At 39.8% G+C, this 26,147-nt stretch overlaps 2 protein-coding genes across 16 annotated transcripts in view; one reads left to right on the top strand and one right to left on the bottom strand.

The window, feature by feature from the left end:
* NECAB1 (N-terminal EF-hand calcium binding protein 1) overlaps positions 1-15,571 on the top strand; it is a 130,633-nt gene extending 115,062 nt beyond the window's left edge. Inside the window, exons 9-13 of one of the 2 annotated variants that reach the window (XM_045007722.1) lie at positions 296-349; positions 3,606-3,718; positions 10,781-10,858; positions 11,898-11,989; positions 15,165-15,571. In XM_045007722.1, the coding sequence (XP_044863657.1) occupies positions 296-349; positions 3,606-3,718; positions 10,781-10,858; positions 11,898-11,989; positions 15,165-15,193 (366 nt within the window). In that variant the 3' untranslated portion in view covers positions 15,194-15,571. The remainder of the gene's footprint in view (positions 1-295; positions 350-3,605; positions 3,719-10,780; positions 10,859-11,897; positions 11,990-15,164) is intronic. The other variant, XM_045007723.1, reaches the window with a different exon arrangement.
* C2H8orf88 (chromosome 2 C8orf88 homolog) overlaps positions 1-26,147 on the bottom strand; it is a 129,778-nt gene that overhangs the window by 55,020 nt on the left and 48,611 nt on the right. Inside the window, exons 6-8 of one of the 14 annotated variants that reach the window (XM_045007733.1) lie at positions 5,302-5,358; positions 4,403-4,458; positions 4,013-4,031 (exon numbers count right to left, since the gene is read on the bottom strand). The exons of 8 other annotated variants lie outside the window; for them this stretch is intronic. In XM_045007733.1, coding sequence (XP_044863668.1) covers positions 4,420-4,458; positions 5,302-5,358 — 96 coding nt within the window. In that variant the 3' untranslated portion in view covers positions 4,013-4,031; positions 4,403-4,419. Of the gene's footprint in view, positions 1-4,012; positions 4,032-4,402; positions 4,459-5,301; positions 5,359-5,394; positions 5,535-20,473; positions 20,578-24,790; positions 25,671-26,147 lie in introns of those variants that run through there. 5 more of the 14 variants (XM_045007732.1, XM_045007734.1, XM_045007738.1 and 2 more) reach the window with 5 other exon arrangements.

Below are 26,147 nucleotides of genomic sequence, written 5' to 3'. Positions count from 1 at the left end.
TCTCCGTGTATGTGTGTGTGTATATATATAAAATGCTAAATTTGATCCAGCCTGTAGCTCTTGTACAGCCACTGAAGTGGGTGAGGTTCTGCAAGCAACTTGTAGCAACAGACTAACAACCAATAAATAAGCAGAAAGGCCTTAGTTCAAACTCAAGTAGGCTTATAGCAGAATCTGGTTTGAAATGGCCTAGTCTATCGTCCCGCCTCCACCCTCAAAAAATAAAAGTCTTAAGTCATTGCCCACAGCTAATCTTTTGTGTTTATATTTGCATTCTTTCCCCCTTGATGACAAGGATCTAAAGCTTGAGCCACTGGAAGAAGAGGTTTTGGAAGGAAACACAAAATCTGTAAGTGTTTTTTAAGGCAGTGAATTTATTATGGCATTTGTGGACCAATTTTGTGTAGTGTAGAGAATATCCATCTGCAGCTTGGTTGAAATCACCAAACTCACTTTTCAGCTAATAAGAATCTATTTTATTGTAACAGATCCTCAATACACAAGAAATAATAAGACCTAAAAGAAGGAGTATCACCAAACTGAGAGGACATGAGAAAATACCCATTATTTAGAGATAATAAACAGAGATAGTGAATCATAAAAATAAAGAAACTAAGAACATATCCAGAAATGAACACAAATTACAAGTAGGTATACACTCCAAGAGCAAATCTTCCAAATAAATGGGTGTTGATACCAAGGTTAAACCTTAAATCAAATTAAAAAAATGAGGAGTACATGTATGACTCATGTTTTTAACTCTTGTTAATGTTTTTCTGGTTCGAGTCTACTAAGTGCCATCATTGGCTATCTCTTTTCATGCACATTTGATTTAAGATTTCAGAGTGGTAGCTGCGTTAGTCTGTATCAGCAAAAAGAACAAGGAGTACTTGTGGCACCTTAGAGACTAACAACTTTATTTGGGCATAAGCTTTTGTGGGCTAAAACCCACTTCATCAGATGCATGCAGTGGAAAATACAGTAGGAAGATATATATACAGAACATGAAAAAATGGGGGTTGCCATACCAACTCTAACGAGTCTAATCAATTAAAGTGGACTATTATCAGCAGGAGAAAAAAACAAAAAACCTTTGTAGTGATAATCACTACAGGACAGGCTCAACAAAGAAAGTAACAGAATGCCACTAGCCGTCACCTTCAGCCCCCAACTAAAACCTCTCCAGCACATCATCAAGGATCTACAACCTATCCTGAAGGATGATGCCTCACTCTCACAGATCTTGGGAGACAGGCCAGTCCTCGCTGACGGACAGCCCCCCAACCTGAAGCAAATACTCACCAGCAACCACATACCATACAACAAAACACTAACCCAGGAACCTATCCTTGCAACAAAGCCCGTTGCCACCTCTGTCCACATATCTGTTCAAAGGACACCATCATAACACCTAATCATCAGCCACACCATCAGGGGCTCATTCACCTGCACATCTACCAGTGTGATATGTGCCAGCAGTGTCCCTCTGCCATGTACATTGGCCAAACCAGACAGTCTCTACGCAAAAGAATAAATGGACACAAATCAGACATCAAGAATTATAACATTCAAAAACTAGTCAGAGAACACTTCAACCTCCCTGGACACTCAATTACAGACCTAACAGTCGCAATTCTTCAACAAAAAAACTTCAAAAACAGACTCCAACGAGGAACTGGAATTAATTTGCAAACTGGACACCATTAAATTAGGCTTGAATAAAGACTGGGAGTGGATGGGTCATTACACAAACTAAAACCTACTTTCCCCATGTCCATTTTTCTCCTACTGTTACTCACACCTTCTTGTTAACTGTTTGAAATGGGCCATCCTGATTATCACTACAAAAGTTTTTTTTTCTCCTGCTGATAATAGCCCACCTTAACTGAGATCAGTCTTGTTAGAGTTGGTATGGCAACCCCCATTTTTTCATGTTCTCTGTGTATGTGTATATATCTTCCCACTGTATTTTCCACTGCATGCATCTGATGAAGTGGGTTTTAGCCCACGGAAGTTTTTATGCCTAAATAAATTTGTTAGTCTCTAAGGTGCCACAAGTACTCCTTGTTCTTTTTGCTGATACAGACTAACGCAGCTACCACTCTGAAATCTTAAATCAAATGTGCATGAAAAGAGATAGCCAATGATGGCACTTAGTAGACTCGAACCAGAAAAACATTAACAAGAGTTAAAAACATGAGTCATATGATTCTGGATAGCTTGATTGTGAAATAGTATACATGCAAGTTGATCACTGAGACAACCGTATCAATAATCAAGCCAGGAAGGAATAAAAGCCTGGACCAAAGATTCCATTGTGTTGGTTGTTAAGCAAGCATCATTTCTTGAAATACTGACTAAGCAAAGTAACAGGTATTAATGGATGAACCAATATGCAAGCTCCTTAGAATATTAGAATTATAAGGATCAAGAATTCAGGATGGAAGGTCTGGTCTTCTCCACTTCCCATTATTCTTCTAGAGTTTTACCTTTCATCAAGGTTATTCATTCTGTAGAAAGGACAAACTTTTCAAGTCAATGTATAGTTTCAATTATTATTTTCAACTGGTCACTTCAAAAAAATTACTATAACATGACCACATTGTAAATCTTTTTTGCATTTCTTTTATTTAATTTCACAAGGCCTAAATCCAAAGTGAAGCAGAAACATACACTTTCTTCTCTACCACCTGATTATATGTCTGAGAAAACCTATACTGGAATATATCAAAAATAGGGTTGTATTCCATAACTTAAATCATTTTTGTTGTGCAATTTGTAGTTGCACATTAAGGTTTGGGCTTGTGAGCAATTGGGATCAAAGGGCTGTAACTTTGATATCTGGAGACTTAGGTTCAATTTGCACATCTGCTTGCATAGAATTGATTCATCCATTGAAATGTGTTAACTTTTCTTATGAAATAAACAACTATTGTTTCCTGACATGACAATAAACACATTAGAAACTCTGATCCAAGCTTCGGACAAGTCACATTTTCAAAAGTGGCCACAGATTTTGGGTGCCCATCTTGAGCAGCAGTCTAGCTTGGTGCAAGAATAACCTGTAGCATCTGTAGATTATTTTACTCTAAGGTGCCAGAGAACTAAAACAGTGGATTGAAAACTCTCCAGGGGAATATCGGGGGAGTAAGGGTGAGGGGTTATTTTGTTTTACATGATGGAATCATTTCTGCTGGTCTTACATTTTATAAAAGCTTATATTTACAAAAGCTTAATTTGGGGGCAAATTGGAACTGAGTGTCTCTCTTTAAGATTCCTGTACAATCACTATTTTTAAAATTCTCTATGCTGTTCTTGATCTCTGTCTGAATGTTGCATTAGATGTTTTTCATTTAATTAAATGAAGTTAGATATACTTGATATCATGGATTTGAGGATACTCAACTTGAGAAACCTAGGGCTTGATTTTTAAAAGTGCTAAGCACCCACCACCCCAGTTGAAGCTGATGGGAGCTGAGCTGCTCAGCACATCTGGAATTCAAGCCATAGATTTCTCAACTTGGGATCCTGATAATTTTCTTAGTTTAAAATGTATGGAAATGATAGGAGGCACATGACAATCAATACTGTAATATCTTCAACAGCACATAATGATTGTTCAGCGTCAAATGTCTGTGCTAGAGGAAGAACTAGAAGAATTCCGACTCGCTCTGAAACAGTATGTGGAATCTGCTTCTACTCGGACTGGATGTTTGCAGTAAGTAGCCCATGAAAGCTTATGCTCAAATAAATGTGTTAGTCTCTAAGGTGCCAGAAGTACTCCTGTTCTTTTTGCGGATACAGACTAAAACGGCTGCTACTATGAAACCTGAGTAAGTATGATTTTTATTACCATTGCGGCGTATTCTGCGTAGCACTACAAATATGAATATTTCTTTGAATGAATCTCAAACTTGGGGTGGACCAAGTGTTAACAGAGAGACTGTCTCATGGACCATCTCCCTTCCCATGGACATGGACCATCTTCTCTTCTATTGGGGAACACACATGAGGGGAGCGTTGGGACAGGACTATTGGAAAAAGAGGGAGAATTCAAAGCATATATGAATATACAGAATATTTTATAAATATTCATATAAAGTATTCAATGTGGGGACTTGGGCCCAGCTGTAGAGGTGGACAAATTATTCAAAATATATGTTGAATAATTTGAAAAGAATCACACAATGTGTTGAATTAGTCAGTGAATAGTATTTGCCCAGCTTTTGTCCTCTGTAACAGAGGATAATTAGAAAAAGAGCTGGAAGTGAGACTAGCCATAGGATAGCCCTAGGATACTGCAGTTTCTTGTAGGGGAGGTTGTTTTGTAGCATTTTCTTAGGATCCCTGAGAAGGGAAGCTTTTGAAGAAAGACTCTTTGAAGACTTTTTCTAGTGCATACCTTTCTGGGACAGTGCCTCAGCAAGCTTCCTCCACCCTGATTCTACAGTCCTGATCCTGCAAAACATCCCACAAAGGCATATAAAGCTCTACCCATGCAAATTACTTTGCAGGATCAAACCTTTATTTGGAATTCTTTCAAAGTTGAATTAAAAAAAGTTGATTTCCTGCCTACCATAGTGTGATTGTTGTGAATTGTTGGGCTTTTTTCTTCTGCTGTACTTCTCTGTTAATCAGTCACTCTCTGAGGGCAGGTTACACTTAACACCATCAGCACAGCTGCACCAATGCAGCTGCACCGCTATAGGACTTTAATGAAGACATTCAGAGCCGATGGGAGGAGTGTCTCCTGTTGGCATAGTTAATCCGCCTCTGCGAGAGGCGATAGGTATGTCAGTGGGAGAAGCTCTCCTGCTGACATAGCATGTCTACACCATCACTTAGGTTGATATAACTAAGTCGCTTAGGGGGTATGGATTATTCACACCTCTGAGTGACATAGTTATACTGAAGTAATTCTGTCGTGTAGACCAGGGCTAAGTCTCATGACTGTGTTTTCCAGGCAAATATGCTAGTTCCCCAGTGAGGATACTTAGAACCCAAAGCAGTGCTAATCAGGGAAGGAAGGCTGATAATAAAAACATGCCTGGAAAGTTTTATTGTGTTTTGACTCTTATTTGAGCATGGTTTAAAGTTCATCATAAAGAGAGGATAAAAAAATCCCTTTAGAGAGGGAAAACAGACCAGTGAGGGCTTGTTTCCTTGTTTGTTACACTAGGCATGCTAGAGCTCAAAAAGTCTCAAAGCTACTAGTCTAAAGACTGAAATCATAAGCCTCAAATTTTGTTACAATGCACCTAAACAAATCACAGAAAAAATGTTATGCCGCACTGCCCTTACCTGTTTGTTTGCTAGAGGTGTCCATCCAGTGACTTGCATGCTCCACCCCTCATCCATCTGAGAGAAATTTAAAATCAGAACATGCTCAGTAAGAGGAGAGCATTCTTGTGGTGATAGTTGTGTGTTTGGGAAGGTTTTTTCAGCATGCTGAGGGGTATTGGTGGACCTCCCTTTAAGAGGGAGAAGATCTCCAGCCTATAAAAGGATGGCTAGCTCAGTTCGTCAGACCAGACCTATAAAATGGAAAGGACAAATCTGACAGTTTGCTGAGTATACAATGCTCAGATAACACAGTGAGGGCAAAATATATTATTATTAGTAGTAGTAGTATTACCATAATGCCTAGGAGCCATAGTCACTGACAAGGACCCATTGTGCTAGGTGCTGTACAAACACAGATCAAGATAGTCTCTGCCCCAAAGAGCTTACAATCTAAGTAATATATAAACAGATAGAGGCATAATGCTAGACTAAAGGCATTTGCATTTCTTTCTTATTATTAGAATTTATTAAAGCAATGGTTCTCAAACTTATTTGCTCAGGCTCCCCTTCTTTATGTCTGTAGTCATTTATGCCCTCCTCCCAGGATGCCCAGCTCTGAAGGCAGTGCCGTGCCAGCAGCAGCACAGAAGGGTGGCAATGTGAAAAGTGATATCTGTCAATATCACTTTTCAGAGCAGACATAGTGCCCCACTGCCACCCTAGGGCAGACAGCCAGAGCCCCGCTGTCTCCCCATGAGGCATTGTGGAGGAAGAAGAGCCCAAGCCTGGGCTGCCTCCCCTTGAGGGATTGAGAGGAGAGCCCGGGCCCAGGTGGCGGGGTTCTGGCGGTCAGCCCCAGCGCAGTGGGGCTCCGGCCATCCCCTTTCTCCCTGCCTCCCAGGTGTGCACGGTCCTTCTGGTCCAGCCCCAGCCATCCAGGGATGACAGCCACAGCTCTTTAAAATAAATAAATAAATAAAAGCACACAGCTCGGGCCTCACTTGACACATTCCCGCAACTCTCTTGGGAGACCTGCCCCATAGTTTGAGAAATGCTGGATTAAAGGGATGAGATTCCATCCCTGTACTTCACTAAAAAGGTAGAAACCAGAGGGTTTTTTAAAACACACTTAGTTAGGCTTGGAAGGATTAGATTTTTATTGATAAATGTCAATTCCACCATATGCACACAGACCAACAAAAAATTTCCATCAATAATAATCAAATTACAGATAGGAAAAGTAAGAAAAATGCTTATGAGAACTTATTAGAGATTGATTTAAGGATATTTGCTTTGTATCTTTTGATAGGTGATGTTGGTCATTTGTTGTTTTAACAGTTACAAAGCTTTAACTTTTGAATCTCAGCATCTAGTCATTAAAAGACTCCCAAATCTCCTATTATTTCCCCACAACTGTGAAAATTTAAATTGATAAAAACAAAAAAATGTTTAAAATAAACTGGTATTGTTGAAATTATAAAAAATAAAATTCTAATTCTACCAAACCAACACTTAATGGACAAAATTATCTTCAGTTGAATAACAGCAGGGATGTTTAGCTCATTTTGTGTAAGTCTGTGAGCTAGTGTTTGAATCACTACCCTCTAGCCTGACAAAATTTAATGGGATACTATTTTGCCTGGGAATGAACTACAGTAGAACCTCAAAGATCCAAACACCAGAGTTACGGACTGAGCTGTCAACCGGACACCACGTGAAACAAGAAGTAACCAATCAGGCAGCAGCAGAGACAAAAAAAAAACGAGAAAAAAAAACCCTGCAATACAGGCACAGTATAGTATTTGCATCTTAAAGGTAGACACATCTGGGCTGCCTGTCCCCACTCCACCCCCACCCCACGCATGGGGCAGCCACTTACAGCTAGGAGGTGAAGACCCTGTGGCTGCCAGCCCAAGGCAGGCAGAGCCAGCAGAGCAGGAGCACTACTTGGGTCTGCACCACTTTCATCCCCTCCACCCCACCGATGGCAGGGGGACATGCTGTTTTTACTCCCCCCGAGCCGGGAGGGGGACAAACTTGCAAACTCAGTCCGACCCAGGAAAGAAGCTGCCGGCAAGGAAGCTGCCAGAGCTGAGGAGGGAGCTCAGCTGCTGCTGGAGCCTGCCCCGGAGTGTCAGCTGCTGAAGCCCAAACTGTGCTTTGTTCAGAGTTACGAACATTTCAGTAAAAGCAGCAAAGAATCCTGTTTGCTGCTTTTACAGATCCAGACTAACACGGCTACCCCTCTGATACCTGAACATTTCAGTGTTACAGACCACCTCCATTCCTTCCATAACTCTGAAGTGGAACAGCTGCACTATACCTCAAGATTCCATAGAAAATGAGTGATGCAGACAACACAGTAAAGTCTGTATGGAAAAGAATCTCAAGTCATTAAGATATGTAGGATTATAATACCAGCTTCTGGATCAGGAAAAGCAGCCAGAGCTGAGAATCAGACTCACTGAGTAGCAATCAGGAGAGGACCCATGATGAGGAACAAAAGGCTATCTTTATGATTCACCAATTCTGGGACTGGTCAGCCCCTAGCATATGTTGGAGCAAGCTCAGGGCTGCTCTAACTTACACTTGGTTTCCTATGGCTGGGGCTGTTCTAGTAACAGTGAATAACCACATCTCCTTATTCTTGGACTTTCCCACTCCACCAGGAGCTGTACCATCCCCGCATTACTCTTAAGAAAGGGGAGCTTCCTGTTGGTGTGATCCACTGACTTTACTTCCCCTTTGCATTGGCAAAGTAGTGCAAAGGACCTGTAGCATGATGAAAAATCAGGTCCGCTGAGTTTGTCTTGGTAAGGGAGATCAAATTGGAAACCATATCTAGTAAAACAATAATAATGGGCAACTTCACCTAAACACAAATAAACTGGTCATATCAAATTCCAGAACAAGGTTTGGAGAAGCAATAAACAACTGTTTCTTGGAATAGCTTTCTTTAAACCTGGTGAATGTGGGGCGAGGACAGTATCAGTTTAGGATTGGAGCTAATAAAACATATTCCAGCAGAACAATTATCCATCAGAGAGAGTTGATTCTATGGAATGGACATGACTCACCATAACAGACTTCGTATGGAAATGCAGTTGGAGAAAGAAAATATGAACTTTTTGTAATATTTGGAAATGGTTGACTGTGTTATGGACAAATGTACCATCACACAAGGGCCAAGAGATGGAAAAGCAAACCAGAATGCTACCTGCTACAAAAAAAGAGTTTACAACATACCAAAGCATTCTTTAGTAACACTGAACTGCATACTTGTCATAAGAAAAATCCTAAATTGTTTGAAAATATAAAACTGAAAGAGCACATAGAAAAAGGAAGAACTGATTTGTTTCCACAATTTAGCAGATATTTGGTATGCCAGTGGTGCCACCTGCTGGTCACTTTCTGATTCATTCTGGATGTTTTATTTTGTTGTGCTACTACATGTAGTTACTGACCACCTCTTCATAGTGTACAGTGTTCTATTCTTCATGTAGCAGGAAATAACGAAAAGGGTGGATTCATTACCTGTTACAGTTTAGGGTGTACTGAGCACAGTTTTCAAACAAAGCAGTAATAAAATCTCCACATCTCACATTTGGATGTGGAAATAATCTATAAGTATCCTTTTTTCGCAGTGTACATCCAGTTGCCAATTTGAGCATCCAAATGCAGAATTACAAATCATATCAAGACTTACATATTTGAAAACTAGCTCCTGAGTATGAGGTTTATAGAATGCACTAAAGCAGATGAAACTGTGGGAAGGATTGGCATATGTTCCATGGGATACTTTATGCCACCATGGACTGGTAGGTGAACTCCATGGCAAGCTGTCTAAGACAACTGGAGGAATAAACCCAAAAGCAGACAATACATGGGGGGAAAGTTTTTTCTGAGAATTTGGGCTGTCAGGCAGGGACTGTTTTTGTGTTGTTTGTTAGTACAGTAGCTAGTACAATGTGACTCTATTCCACATGTGGGGTCCCCAGGTGCCATCACAACAGAAATACATGATAAAAAGATACTGTTTTTAAAAAGTGTATGAGTAACAGACAGTGATCAGTCTATCTTTATGCCACATATGGCTGCTTGCTTCCAAAACACCTAAGGTCTATCCTGCTTTAATGAACTTCTCACCTCTGGAAAACAAACCTGCACAAGTGAAGCAGCATAATTTAGGCCAAGATTTTCAGAAGTGACTAATAATTTAGATGCCTTAATTTCTGAGTATCCTACTCTGAGACACCTTACCCAGGAGGCTTGATTTTCAGAGCGTGGGTGTAAACACGCGGACTAATCCCTGTAGCGCCTCCTGCTGGTCTCTGTCGGGAATTAGCTCATCCAGCTTCCGGAGCGTCCTCTGCAGGCTGGTGATCCACCTTACCGTCTTACCCAGGACTCCGTGCCTCTTTCTCTGGGGTGCTGCCCCTCTGGCAGTAACCCCTCAGTCTTGGGGTCTCCCTGCCCAGGGGAACCCCCATCCCCTAACTCCACCTTGCCTCAGTGTAATGTTACTGCCAGTCACCAACTAGCACCCATTCCCTGGGGCAGACTGCAGTGTATGCCACTCATCACTGGCAAGGTTGGTTTGGACCTGCTGCCTTTGCCTACCCCTGGGCTGCCCTTTACAACCCTCAGTACCTGTTGGCCTTCTGCTAGGCAACAGCCTGGGGCTTTCCAGGCTGGAGCCTCCCCAGCTCCTCTGCCTTTCCCCAGCCCTGCTCCACTCAGGTACTCTGCTCAGGTCCCTGCAACCAGATCTGTCTCCCTCTACAGCTTGAGAGAGACTGTTTGGGCTCCTGGCTCGCAGCCTCTTATAGGGGCCAGCTGGGCTCTGTTTGGGGCATGGCCGCAGCTCTGCCTGCTTCCCCCAGTCAGCCCAGTGGCTGCTTTCTCCTGCCATAGCCCTTTCCTAGGGCTGTTTTAAGCCTCTCGGGGCAGGAGCAGGTGTCCACCCTGCTACAGTGGGTAATCAGCACTTTCTGATAATAGGACTCTTTTAACCTGTCTTAAATTGGGCACATAAGTACTGAGGCATCTAAGTCACTACTCATTCTTGAAAATCTTGTCCTTACTTCACAACTTACTTCACTTGCTCTCTGTGGGAAACACTGCATTATGCTGGTTTGCTGCACAGCACAGTTGGTTTGGTTTCTATAATACTGAACCATGCTTTTTGAGATAAAGTACCCTAGCATTTGGAACAGTACGAGAAATTAATCTTGTAAATAAGAGTCCATTATAACAGTTCTAATTTTAAAGGTTATAAATGAAAATTCTGCTTAAAAATACCATGCAGTATATCACAGATAAGAGTAGAAAAGAGCTCAAGTCATTAGCAAAACAGATGCCTCTAACTCCACATATTTTTCCCTCAGACTATCCAGGTATATCCTTTTTACAGAAATCACTGAGTTCAATCACTGTTCAATCACTGTACAGTAGCTTGGGGAAAGTGTGCTTGCTAATTCTGTCCTACAACTGTTAGTGTTTCCATACAGAAGCTTTCAAGCGAATCCCGCTTCATCATTTATGAGTTCTGGGAGAACAGCAGTGCCTGGAATAGGCAAGTAGTGAGATTACCTTTTGCATTTCAGGTTGTTTAGAAGATTAGAAAGTAACTGCATGAAAGTATTGGTATATAAAGATATAAATATCTTTCATTAATTTACTTGATCTACTTTCCAATTAAATGCCATTAAGAATGCTTCATAACAGTCCAGTTTTTTTCTGAATTGAGCTTAAAACACTATTTGAATATCTATTGGAAAGACATCCAATAGTCTGACTTGAATAGGCAGAGACTGAAGGTGGAGAGATATAGAGTTAGGAGTCATCAGAATGATGCTGGCAGAGAGCTAATGCAGGGTGGACAAGGAGCCAAAAGGAGACAGACAGGTTGCAATCCTGCAAAATACTTACGCACATGTGTAACTTTAGGCATGTGAATGGTCACTGGTGCCTTCTCCCAAGGTTTCCCACCCCTACCACAAAAGCCTAGCAGGCTTCCAGTCTCTCTTCAGGACCTTGGAAGATATCACACCCAGAGGATTTCCCACCAGCTGGGTTCTAGAGTGAAGGAGGCAGAGATTTAGGGAAGTGGGAAGAGGTGGAGATATTATTCTGAACTGCGTTTTATAAAAAAGATCAGGCCTACCAATCTGAAGGTGGAATCCATTGTTTTGGGGTTTTCTGCAGCCTAATATCCTGCTTATAGAATCCAGCCCAATGAGTTCAGAGAAGGTGCATTTACCTTCTGCAACAGTAATAAGAAGAATTGAAAAGGCACTTCAACATCATTGGAATAGACGAATCGCCATACAGGATCAGACCAAAGATTCATTTAGTTCAGTTTCCAGTACCAGATGCCGCCAAGGAAGATGCCAGAAAGCCACTGCAGGCTGAGATGGGATAATATGCCCCACACATTAGGTCTAATCCTGGTCTCTAATAGTTAGAGATTGGCTAAAGCCCTGAAACACGTTTAATATCCTTTCTGAATTTTTTTAAAATTATAATTATGAATTTCTGGCTATTCTTCATAGCCATATAAATATTCATTCCTTTTAAATCTTGTTAAGTTCTCATCACTTATATGTTTACAGTCATCTCCAAATGAACTACAGCAAGACATTCCAAAGGAGTAACGTGGACTTCTTGGAAACTCCAGAACTCATGACAACTATGCTAGTACCTGGTAATTATCACGTTTTTCACAATACTTTACTTGCTTCAATATGAAGACTTCCCATTGACTAGAATGTTCCATATGTGGAATAACTGCAGAATATTCCCTTATTCAACACTCTTTTGTAGTTTTGCCTCTCTTCTGCTCTTTTTTTTTCTTTTTCATTAAGCATCATGGGTTTGTATACAGTAATACAGCTGTTAAACACATCAGTAATAGGAACATACACAATACTTCCTCCTATTGGAGAAAAGGTAAGATTATTACAAATTAAGTATTAAACTAACAAATATGGTACATAGAATATCCAGAATATAAAGAGTTCCTTTGTAAATAGTAACATTCTATTGCTTTGAACTGTTTTTGCACTACTGGTTTAAAAATATTTAGGCAGAAAATATGTTTGCTTTCTGATAAAGAGCTAGATTTCAGTTTAATTGCATCTGCTTGTATTACATTGACAGAAAGCGTGCTCTTAATTTACCACCCAATTGTGTATATTTCCTGCAATTTTTCTCCAAACTCCATTCTGAAAAGCTGAGGTGCAGAAGATTCCCAAATTACAAATAATATTATTTGTATTACAGTAGCACCTAGTACTATGTGGTATACATGCACCTTATAAGAGAAACTTCCTGTCCCAAAGAGCTTACAGTCTAAGTAGACAAGAACAACAATGAATGGAGCAAGGATCATCCCCATTTTACAAATGGAGAACTGAGGCACAGAGAGATTAAGTACTTTGTCCAAGGTCATACAGAAAATCTGGAGTAGAGCTCGAAATTGAACCCATATCTCCTATTGTAGGAATTGGGCCAGTCCCTAACCTCTAGACCACTTGAGGTTTTTCCATCAAGCAAACTCCCATGCACAAACTCCACTGCCTTCAATGAGAGTTTGCCTGAGTAAGGAATGAGTAAACCCTAACCAAGGAATGCAGAATTTGGCTCAATAATTTAGTAATAAAATGCACTATTTCCCTCTGCATGGTAGTGTCAGACTACATTGTGCCAATGGCTGGACTGGAATTCAGTAAGGGATGGAGAAAGAAGAAATAGTGGTGTTCCAATCTTGGCTGGGGAAAGTATGTTTAGCACCAAATCAAATAAAATGTATATATCATTTATAAATGTTTAAATATAAAGATCAGTCTGAAATTGAATTTAAAACATGATGTTTAAAGCATGCACTCTGCCTTTTAAGTGGGATTTTAGTCTACAGCATTCGTCCTGGTAGATTATTACCATGGCAATCAGAGTATTGCTCAACATGAATTTCTTACTCAAAAAAATAATATAGGAAAGTAATATTTAGGATATGCATAGTTTAATTTTCACAATGTATAGGTTATATTTTCTTTAGAAATATATATACCTATGTTAAGTTTTTTTTTCAACAAGTGCAGTAATTGCAGCATAAGGATCTTCATACAAATTTGTATTCAAAGGAAAGAAAAGGCTTAAGAGAGAGCAAAAATGACGGCTGTAAGGCAATTACTATATTTTATGCAACAGTCACATACAATGTAGACTGAGACCAGTTTAAAACTCAGTGAAGAACAGAAATAACTCTGCTACTAGCAACTGCAATTTTGTAATTGATGTAACCCAGGGAAGCCCAGCTCAGATACAGCTACTGATTTTCAGTATGATCCTTTTTAACCCAATTTTCCAGCTGAGTTGACCAACAAGGAGATGAACTGACTTCTCCAAAGTCACATACTGAATCTGTGATGCAATAAAGATTACAAGCCTTCTCTTCTATGAGTAATTCAGTTCATGTCAATAGGAATATACTCACCAGGATAAGGACTACTCACAAGAGTGAGGGGTTTGCAGGAGTGATATCGGGGATCCTCCTTGCAACAGTAGCCAGTGGAGTCAGTAGATTCTGATCACTGTCATTTGACAGGAGTATAACCCTTTTGAAACCTTGACCCATGTCATGTGACTGGATGTTAATGGGAGATGAGTGACCAGGCCCACTTGCTCCAGGTTGCCATGAACCACTTAGTACTAACTTTGATGTATTCTTCTTACCCTACATTGGAAAGGGCAGAACTCCCAGCACGGTTGGAGCACTTTTTGCAACAAGACTGACACTCATGTACCTGACTTTGATGTCCATAAAGCAGGAGTCTGGCCTCAGCACTGGCTCAGCAAAGATCAATGCTTCATGATGCATTCACAGTGCTCCACCTCATTGACCATACAATTCCAGCTGCTTAAGTGAGCGCAGAGAGATGCAGGCTGCTATTTGGACTCAGGTGGACCAGAGGAATCAGCTGATTCCAAATACATTTTCACTACAGAGAAGTACAAAGGCAGTGAATCTACAAGAGAGGATCTAGTTCTTATGGAAATAGTCCAAGACCACTGATTTTGATTTAAAACTGAGACAGGAATCTGCAGGAATCACAACTCAGAGTTTCCTGGGCCAGGTACTTTTGCCCAATGAGGCTGTTGTTCCTTACACCCTATTTTAGATCAGCTGATGAAGAAGGTGGACAGACACCTCACTCAGCTACCCTTGCTTTGAAGGCTATTGCGAAAGAGTACATCTTCCCCAAGGTCAATCACCAGTTATGTCCCCCATCCTCCATGCAAGAGCCTTGCAGTGGAGATGACCATAGCTAGAGGAAAGACCTAGTATGTTACTGGTACCATACACCTGGATGCTGAGCTGTGGGATTGGGATTCATTTGGACAAATTGTTTACCAAACCACTGCTGCACTCTTAAGCATTATAGAAAACTGGACTTTCATGGCCAAAGTTGGGTGGATCTAAGAAAAGAAGCCTCCATTCTGATCAATTTCCTTCTCCAAGGCAAATATTGGGAATTTAAGAAGCTAGAGTACAAAGGTGTAAACTGTTGCACTAAAAGCTCTCTCTCCCTCCTCCACTGTTCTGCTCAGCTCCTCCACCAACTTCTCCTGGACTACTACTCTCCTCCCCTGATTAAGCAAGTTCTGTCCTAGAAAATGCACATCTCCAATTATCTTTGGTGGGAATTGAACACAGAAAGAACAGTTTAATACTATTTCTTTAGACTAGCAGAGGAATAGGTTATAGATGATCTATTTAGGGTTTTAAGAAAGAGTTTGGGGGAGAAGGGAAGAAGAAAGAGGAATACTGTAAAAATAAAATAAAGATTGGTCAGTAAATATTTTTTTTTCCTTTTCAGCTTCATGGTGGGTCCTGAACAACAACTAGAAGTTTTAATTGTGGGTCCAAGTAATGGTAAATGTTATATTTGCATTCAAACAGCATCCATACACCAGTCGATAGGTGCTACAGCTAAGGGACTGTGATGTAACATTGTTTATCACACGCACAATCTTTTCCATTTTAAAATATGGAAAAATTATGTACGCGTTATATTCTCTCCTTGTGACTATTTTGGTGAACCATTTTTACAAGCTTATGTAAGGACACTTATGGCCCTGCTAAATTGCTAGATGTGTGTGTGTGTGTGTGCGCACGCGCGTGCTCAAGCCAGCCAAATTATTGTACAGAAATATGTCTCATAAAAATGGTCAGTGTATGTGAGTGTTAAGTACTGGTTTTGACTGCTTTTATCTTTATGTTAATAAATAGTTACTCCAAGCTTCCACATTGTCTTCTTTTCAAAGAAAATGGTATAAACGTTAACATTCCTATTTTCATGAGTTTCTGATTTTCTCTTTTAAATAGGAGTCACCAGGCTATGCGGTGTATTCTGTGCTAGCAACTCTCCCTGCTAGCACAGAATCTCAGACATGTATATATTAAGTCATTCAGAAGAGTAAAGGGCTGCTGCCTTCCCAGCAGGATTAACAGAAATCAGAGAAACGTAGGGACACGGGGAGCTCAGTGGAGGAGATGGAGAAGAGGCGGGGGCCAGGGCGGGGATTTGGGGAAGGGGTTGGAATAGGGGCGGGGGGGACGGAATTGGGGCGGGAACTTTGGGGAAGGGGTGAGAAGAGGTGGGGCAGGGAAGACACTGTTAGCTGAATCAGCAAAATATAACCCACCTCTGGCCCTGCTGCTGCCAGCTCCCACACACATGCTCTAGGGAGGAGGGCAGGCAGGCGGGCTCTCAGAGTTGCTGTTTAAGGCAGTGTTTACAGTCACTCTGGCTCTGGAGGTGGGGATGTCTGCTGCGTGCATTTCAATGAGCTGTTTCCACAGTTCTCTGGAGTCTACCCGAGTCGAACTGCCCAAGCTTGACAAACAGCCTTGCAGCGCGTTGCTCCCAACCAAGCTATTCAGCCTGCTCTTCCTGCATCCCCAACCCTCCCCTCCAGCTATACCCTGACTCACACCAACCCTCAGCCAGCCCCTTCGCCACTCTTCAAATCTCTCCTCCCTCAAGGGAGGGCCAAACACACATGCCACTCAAATCTATCCCCATTGATCCCATGCGCAGTGTGAAATGCAGCAGGAGAAGAGAGCAGGGAAAGCAGCAGTAGTCAGTCACTGGGAAAAGCCATTTTCCTTTAACACTGGAAGGGAGGGAAAGGGAAGGTGAATCAGAGAGAAATATCACGGGGGGGGGAAGGACTTTTAATAGCATACTATATTACTTTTTTTCATTTTTTACTATACTTTTGTATCATTGTCTGAAAAGGTTTCAGTGATGCAACCCTCGGGCCAACGTACTACTCCTCATGTGGCTCTTGTGGTGATTTGAGTTTGAGATCCCTGACCTAGCCCGTTATTCCCCATTATGTAGCTGTCCATTTGATTTTTCCTTTCTAAGTGAAGTGTGCTGCAATTATCTTTATTTAATTTAATCTTGTTGAATTCAGACCAATTATCCAATTTGTCAAGGTCATTTTGAATTTTAATCTGGTCTCCCAACATGCTTGCAACCCCTCCCAGCTTGATGCCATCTGCAAATTTTGCAAGCACTCTCTTCACTCCACTGTCCAAGTCATTAATGAAAATATTGAATAGCAACAATATCAGGTCTATCCCTTCAGGACCCCACTAGCTCTACCCTCCTACTTTGACAGCAAACCCTTGATAACTATTTTTAGTAGGATCTTTCAACCAGGTGTAGACCCACCTTATAGTAATTTCACCTAGGCCATATTTCCCTAGTTTGCTTATGAGACTGTCATGAGAAACTATGATTAAAGCCTTACTAAAATCAAGATACATCACGGCTCTTGATTCTCTCCTACCTCCAGGCCAGTAACCCTGTCAACAAAGGAAATTAGCTGGTTTGGCATGATTTTCTCTTGACAAATCCATGTTGGTTATTGCTTATAATTAGGGTAGTCAAGCAATTAAAAAAATTAATGACAATTAATCGCATGATTAGTAGCACTGTTAAACAATATAATACTATTTATTTAAATATTTTTGGATGTTTTCAAATATACTGATTTAAATATAAAGAAGTTTGTTTACATTTCCAGGAGATAATGCTGTCTGATTCTTGCTTACAATGTCACTGAAAGTGAGAACATGGCACTGATCTGGCCAGCATAGCAAGATATTTATATGCCAGATGCTCTAAAGATTCATGTGTCCCTTCATGCGTCAACCACCATTCCAGGGTACATGCATCCATGCTGATGACGGGTTCTACTCAATAACAATCCAAAGCAGTGCAGACCAACGCATGTTCGTTTTCATTATCTGAGTCAGATGCCACCAGCAAAAGGTTGATTTACTTTTTTGGTGGTTCAGGTTCTGTAGCATTGGAGTGTTGCTCTTTTACGACTTCTAAAAGCATGCTCCATACCTCATCCCTCTCAGATTTTGAAAGGCACTTCAGACTCTTAAACCTTGGGTTGAGTGCCATAGCTATCTTTAGAAATCTTACATTGGTACCTTCTTACATTTTGTGAAATGTGCAGTGAAAGTGTTCTTAAAATGAACAACATGTGCTGGGTCATCATCTGAGACTGCTATAACATGAAATATATGGCAGAATGCAGGTAAAACAGAGCAGGAGACCTACAATTCTCCCCAAGAAGTTCAGTTACAAATTTAATCAATGCATTATTTTTTTAATGAGCATTATCAGCATGGAAGTATGTCCTCTTGAATCGTGGCCAAAGCATGAAGGGGCATACAAATGTGTAGCATATCTGGCAAGTAAATACCTTGCAATGCTGACTACAAAGTTCCATGCAAATGCCTGTTCTGACTTTCTGGTGACATTGTAAATAAGAGGGCGGCATTATCTTTTGTAAATGTAAACAAACTTGTTTGTCTTGGCTATTGGCTGAACAAAAAGTAGGACTGAGTGAACTTGTAGCCTCTGAAGTATTATGTTGTTTTGGTTTTGAGTTCAGTTATGTAACCAAAAAAAAAATAATCTACATTTGTAAATTGCACTTTCACAACAAAGAGATTGCACTACAGTAGTTATATGAGGTGAACTGAAAAATACTATTTCTTTTATCATTTTTACAGTGAAAATATTTTTAATTAAAAAGAATATAAACTTGGATTTCAATTACAACACAGAATACAATATATATGAAAATGTAGAAAAACATCCAAAATATTTAATACATTTCAATTGGTATTCTATTGTTTAACAGTACAATTAAAACAGTGATTAATCATGATTTATTTTGAGTTAATTGCACAAGTTAACTGTGATTAATCGACAGCCCTAATTAAAATCCTATTATCCTCTAGGTGCTTACAAAGATTGTTTAATAATTTGTTCCAGTATCTTTCCAGATACCAAAGTTAGGCTGACTGTCTATAATTCCCGGAGTCCTCCTTGTTCCCCTTTTTAAAGATAGGCATTACATTTACCCTTCACCAGTCCTGTGGACCTCATCCATCCGCCATGAGTTCTTGAACATAATTGCTAATTGTTCCAAGATTGCTTCAACTAGTTCCTTAAGTACCTGATGATGAAATTCCTCAGGCCCTATCAACTTGAATACATCCATCTTATCGAAATATTCTGTAACCTGTTCCTTCTCTATTTTGGCTTGTGTTCCTTCACCCTTCTTGTTAATATTATCTGATCACCACTAGCCTTTTTAGTTAAGGCAAACAAAATAGACATGAATACCTCCGCCTTCTTGATATCATCAGTTATTAGCTCCTTCCCCACTAAGTAGAGGACATACTCTTATATGTCTTTCTCTTGATCCTAATGTATTTAAAGAACCTCCTCTTAGTGCCTTTTATGTCTCTTGCTAGGTGTAATTCATTTTGTGCTTTAGCCTTTCTGATTCTCTCCCTACACACTTACGATATTCTTTTGTACTCCTTTGTGACAATTCATCCATGTTTGCAAAAGAGCAGGACTCCTCTCACCAAGTACGACAATAGTGACAGTCAGAGCCCATGGTGAAGCTTTGCAGACTCCACTAACAATGTTTGCTAGGGAAATTTTGTTTGAGAGAAGTGGTGTAGTAGGGAATGTTCTTTCCCTTCCCCTCTTGAGCAAAGACAACAGGCCATTGTGGGATATGTACTCTTCGCCCCCCTCAAAAGTTTAGGGTTCAAAAGATGTCCTCTCTCTCCAGAGAAAGTGGGGCCTAAACCCATTTTCCACACAGCCAATCATGGGCTAGGAATATTTTGCACTAGAGCCTGGAGCTAAGCATTTACAGAAAAAGAGTAAACTCCAGAGCCTAGAGGCACGCTAACAAATGGAAAGAGTACTACTGCTCTGAGCAGTCAGCCCCTGGAGCGCGAGCAATATAACTGAGAGGCATGGGGCAGCTATTGGCCTTTCACATAAACTTGGGTGTTTTGGAGGTAAATTCTAGCCTCAGCTTTGGGGTGATCCCAAAAATTCTCAGTGTGGAGGGGAGAGAGAAAATGTGCAATATTTCAGAGACATTTTATGTGCCTGCTATTTGTATTGGGATTGGATACAAGTAAAGCTGTATGTTACAGTATTCATCAAGTCTTATTTGGGTTCAAACAGTGCAGTCCCTTAAGTCAGATATGAAATATTAATAAGGACAGTGTACCTCTACATAATTCTACAGCTGCTAAAGAAAAGGAGAGTTGAGGGAGTCAGCCTAAAACCATTGAAAATAAGCTAAACAAGTATTTAGACAACATTTGAAGATGTAGAAAGGTTTGTTATTTCTTTTAGAAAACTGATGTACAAGTTGACAAGTCTGTTTTAATTTGCCAGAAGCTGTGAATGGGCAATGGGGGATGGATCACTTGATGATTACCTGTTCTGTTCATTCCCTCTGGAGCACTTGACATTATCTACTGTCAGAACACAGGATACTGGGCTAGATGGACCTTTGGTCTGACCCAGTATGGCTGTTCTTAAGTATCCTACGTGCAAGTCTGCCACTGAAGCTGAAAACCCATACATACAATAGAACAGCAACTCTAAGTAGTGAAGTTTAATTTTCACATTCAACAGTAATTTATTGTATACATGTAACAGTAATATCTTGAAGTTTAGAGTTCTAGAAATCAGTGGAAGTTACATACCTAAAACAAGCCAACTTAGCGTTAGAAACCATAGGTGGAATTTTCATGAGTAATTTGAATTGGAGCGTGTCCCCCACTGAATGTCACTGGGACTTGTGCTCTTAAGTAAGGCTGGCCAGAAGACATTTCCATTTCATAAAAACTTGAGGTTTTGAAATGATTTTGTTCTGCTGTATAGGAAAAACAGAGTGATAGAATGTACCCCAGAATAGCCAAAAGCTCAGTGTTAGAGAAACCCCCATTCAAGTCCAGGCTTTGCCCAAGTTAGGCCCTGTTTCAAGTCCTTGGTCCCCTACCTATCCACCAGGATGCCCTAACCATCAGCCTGTTGGCCATCCTGGTGTATGTTTCTCCGGTTTCAAGAAGAAATTCCTTCTGGAACTGGGAATTCCTCCCAATGAGTGTTTATTGAAACCAATACTTTTCTAATGAAGCATTTTCCAAGTTTAAAAAAGTCAAGACTCCTGCCATATATTTATGCATATATTAAAACTTTTCAAACCCAACCACATCCCACACTTTGCAAACTTCCTGCTGATCTCTCACCCTAATACGGATTTAATGTAAAACTTTTTTTGCTTTTAAATATTCAGGGAAAGGGACATTTAAAACAAGACAGATACTAAACTCTGAGGTGTTCTCATCCATTCACATCCAATATTCTACCTTAGTTAAAAACAGGCATCGGAAACAGGAGAAAGCATCTGTAGGACACTTTGTACCTGAAGACTTTAAAACATCTACATCTTTAAAAATATGAATGCTCTTTCATGGAGGCTTTTTTCCTCAAAGACATTTTAGTAGTAATTTCATGTTTCTGGCTTGAGCTGTTTTGTCAGATAAAGTTTCAACTGTACTTTGTTTTGGTTAGAGAGGGTTGGGAATGCAGCTAAGAAAGTATGTTGCACAATTTGGGATGGATTACACACAAGGAAGTAGTTCTTCAATCACAAAAAAAACAGGAGTACTTGTGGCACCTTAAAGACTAACAAATTTATTGTAGCATGAGCTTTCGTGAGCTAAAGCTCACTTCTTCGGATGCATAGAATGGAACACACAGACAGGAGATATTTATACATACAGAGAACATGAAAAGGTGGAAGTATGCATACCAACAGGCAGAGTCTAATCAATTGAGATGAGCTATCGTTAGCAGGAGGAAAAAAAACTTTTTGAAGTGATAATTAAGATGGCCCATAGAAGGTGTGAGGAGAACTTAACATAGGGAAATAGATTCAATTGGTGTAATGACCCAACCATTCCCAGTCTTTATTTAGACCACAGTTAATGGTATCTAGTTTGCATATTAATTCAAGTTCAGCAGTCTTTCTTTGGAGTCTGTTTTTGAAGTTTTTTTGTTGCAAAATTGCCACCTTCAAGTCTGTCACTGAGTGGTTAGGAAGGTTGAAGTGTTCTCCCACTGGTTTTTGAATGTTATGATTCCTGATGTCAGATTTGTGTCCATTTATTCTTTTGCGTAGAGACTGTCTGGTTTGGCCAATGTACATGGCAGAGGGGCATTGCTGGCACATGATGGCATATATCACGTTGGTAGATGTGCAGGTGTACGAGCCCCTGATGGTGTGTCTGATGTGATTAGGTCCTGTGATGGTGTCACTTGAATGGATATGTGGACAGAGCTGGCATCGGGCTTTATTGCAAGGATAGGTTCCTGGGTTAGTGTTTATGTTGTATGGTGTGCGGTTGCTGGTGAGTATTTGCTTCAGGTTGGGAGGCTGTCTATAAGCAAGGACTGGCCTGTCTCCCAAGATCTGTGAGAGTGAGGGATCATCTTTAAGGATAGGTTGTAAATCTTTGATGATGCGCTGGAGAGGTTTTAGTTGGGGGCTGTAGGTGATGGCTAGTGGTGTTCTGTTATTTTCTTTTTTAGGCCTGTCCTGTAGTAGGTGGCTTCTACTACTGGCCAGAAGAGTACCCAGAAGCCACCTACTACAGGACAGGCCTAAAAAAGAAAATAACAGAACACCACTAGCCATCACCTACAGCCCCCAACTAAAACCTCTCCAGCGCATCATCAAAGATTTACAACCTATCCTTAAAGATGATCCCTCACTCTCACAGATCTTGGGAGACAGGCCAGTCCTTGCTTATAGACAGCCTCCCAACCTGAAGCAAATACTCACCAGCAACCGCACACCATACAACATAAACACTAACCCAGGAACCTATCCTTGCAATAAAGCCCGATGCCAGCTCTGTCCACATATCCATTCAAGTGACACCATCACAGGACCTAATCACATCAGACACACCATCAGGGGCTCGTACACCTGCACATCTACCAACGTGATATATGCCATCATGTGCCAGCAATGCCCCTCTGCCATGTACATTGGCCAAACCGGACAGTCTCTACGCAAAAGAATAAATGGACACAAATCTGACATCAGGAATCATAACATTCAAAAACCAGTGGGAGAACACTTCAACCTTCCTAACCACTCAGTGACAGACTTGAAGGTGGCAATTTTGCAACAAAAAAACTTCAAAAACAGACTCCAAAGAGAGACTGCTGAACTTGAATTAATATGCAAACTAGATACCATTAACTGTGGTCTAAATAAAGACTGGGAATGGTTGGGTCATTACACCAATTGAATCTATTTCCCTATGTTAAGTTCTCCTCACACCTTCTATGGGCCATCTTAATTATCACTTCAAAAAGTTTTTTTTCCTCCTGCTAACGATAGCTCATCTCAATTGATTAGACTCTGCCTGTTGGTATGCATACTTCCACCTTTTCATGTTCTCTGTATGTATAAATATCTCCTGTCTGTGTGTTCCATTCTATGCATCCGAAGAAGTGAGCTTTAGCTCACGAAAGCTCATGCTACAATAAATTTGTTAGTCTTTAAGGTGCCACAAGTACTCCTGTTTTTTTTGCGGATACAGACTAACACGGCTGCTACTCTGAAACTCTTCAATCACAGTACTTCAGCATTAAACTTAAGCCAGCATTTGGGATATCAACATCTCAAAAATATTTCCACAAGATGTATGATAATTTTACAAGAAAAATATGCTCTCATTAAAACCATCTGTCCTTCCCTTCTGCATGTTTAAGACCAATTGCTAGGAAAACAGATGGAAGTAAAATGTAGACCGTCTTTTCCACCTGCAGTACAATTTCAAGTCTATTATAGAATGTGTCAGTACTGACTGAATTACTTAGCCAGGTACAGATTATTAACTACAGCAATTAACAAATGGTCTGGTTTCCTATTTTGATAGAGTTGGTTTGCTCATCCTTAGCTTTAATTAGTATATTTAAGAATATGCTTTCAGGTTAGTGAGAAAAATTTCCTTTTTTGCCAAACAAAGGCAGGCCATGTCACTACTGGGATGAAAAATCCACAGGCCTTCAGGAAGTGATGTCAGTCAAGTGGATGGCTGTGTTACCAATAATCTGGTGCTCTGATATTGTGCTTGTGGGCACATAATATGTCATTTAAGAGTGATGTATAGGGAACATCTTTTCACACAACTATGCTCTCTACATTCTGGTTTAAATTGTCTCCATGAAGTTAAAAAAATTTTTTGTTCCTTTCTAATGGATAAGGTAATCTGTTCTAGAATTGAATAAGTCAAATGCCAGAGATAGAAACATTCTACTAAATCAAGTAATCAGTCTTCCTGCCACTGCAAAATTATTCCCCATTTACTAATGATATAGCCAATCACTAATCCACAATTGATAACATTTAAGGAATCTCAGCACTAAAAGAGTTTGAAATAGAAGGGATGAGAGTAAAACTGGAATTGCCTTCAGCATTAGCTATAGGGTTGCTACTGGGAAGAACATACCTGTAACCGCCAATTATAGTTGAACTATTTCAGTCTTTTGTAAATTTAAGGCTTTCAAACTGATGCACTGTGTGCTTTAAATATAAGTGTACAAACAGATTGGACTCACAAAATATTTTAATTGACACACATAAGGGACATTAAAGAATTACAATGATTGTCTGAAACCGCTGCTGTATGTATAGAAACAAAGATGACAAAAACCAAGAGAAAATCCAGGACTTTTTTGACAACCTTATTTTGCATAGTTTAGACAATATTAAGACAACTGAAAAGCTAATCACATCTTTAACAAATCTAACTTTGCAAATTTTTAGTACTATTGCTCTATCTAATCCTTCCTCTGGTTCAATTTCTAGTTCAAATTTATCCTTTGCTAGAAAAAAAATGATGCTAGAAAAATCCAATTTCAGGAGTGAAAGGATTAATTTCAGCTTTATGGCAATTCTGAGTACAGAACCTATTACAAGTAGCTAGACCAAAATTTTTGTATTATGCTTGAAGTTAGTCAATTTAGAGAGCTGTATTTGCTTATGTAAGCAATACTGTACATTATTAACTAAAAGACTTTGAGGCTTCTTTTCATTATACAATCCTTATTTAATGAAACAACTACAAGACTTTCACTAGCATGCACTTCCGATAAGGATTCTTGCAATTTTTCATTGTCACCACTTCCCATTTTCACTTTGGAAAAATAGTATAATTGGATGACACTAGTTAGTATTGCAGTTCCTGAAATCCACTGCCCTATAGGCAGCTCCCCTGTACAGTCAACGATTGTTTGGGTGGATATTCTAGTTTTATGGAAACTGTGCTGCCTTTCAATGAAACTAAAACGTCAAGATATTAAACATCTTGAAAGAAACTAGTAGTATAGCCACAGAATGCAAGAGGTCACTGAGCGTCAATGTGAATTACTGAAAAGCAATCAAAGTCAATTTCAAAATACAAGAATTAATATACTTGGATGTAAGTCATGTTTGAGAATTACTACAACTTGTGTTTCTGTTCCATTATTACAGCTAATGAAAATCTGAATATTGCAAACAAAATCTGAGTCAGAAATACTGGTTTAAAGTTGGTGGTTCTACAAATCTTGAAGTTGATTCAGTGAACCTGAGTTTGTCAGTGCTGAAAACACTTCTTGCTTTTGATAATTAAATAAACAAATTTACATCCATTGTAATTTGTTTACATTCTATTGGCGTTCTTGACTAATGACCAGTTTTTTTTTCCTCGTTTGTTTGTTTTTAAGTATTTAAGCACCTAGATGCTTCTGTAAATTCCACTAAGCACTTATCTGCATCTTAAGGCACCTAAATACCTTTAAAAATCTGGCCCTTAATCCACTTCATTGTTAGCTGTCCAAAAGATGGATTTCTTATCTTCAAAAGGACCTGTCATTTCTTACATAAGGCAATAAAATATTTTTTTCCTGTAAGACAAACAGACCCAAAAAATTACTTCAGAGTTTGAAATGTCATTTAAATTACACATAGCAAGTTAAATCTCATTGAAGCGTAACAAAAAGTATTCATAATGAGATATGTATACTAAATATGTAAGATTGTAAGAGATTATACAAAGAATTACAAGTTAATTAAATGCCTCAAATTGTGGCCTAAATTTTTAAAAGCAACTTGTCATTGTAAACCCAATCTGAGGTACCTTAATGGAACCCAATTATCAAGTGCCAAGCACTCACCCTCTAAAAATAAGGTCTCTTTTAAAAGACTTCATCAAGATGAAGACTCAAAAATTACTAGTCACCTGAAAATTTAGACCAGTATTCAACAACACTTGAGGATCCTATTTTAGAACATTTCCAAACTGCTGCTCAACAGCTACCTCAGAAGGTGCTTACCATGAATTACTGATGCATGAAAGCCAGCAAATGGTAGAACCCAGAGGT

Source organism: Mauremys mutica, chromosome 2, assembly GCF_020497125.1.
Source record: "Mauremys mutica isolate MM-2020 ecotype Southern chromosome 2, ASM2049712v1, whole genome shotgun sequence".
Lineage (NCBI taxonomy): Eukaryota > Metazoa > Chordata > Testudines > Geoemydidae > Mauremys > Mauremys mutica.
This window is presented reverse-complemented; position numbering and strand designations above follow the sequence as displayed.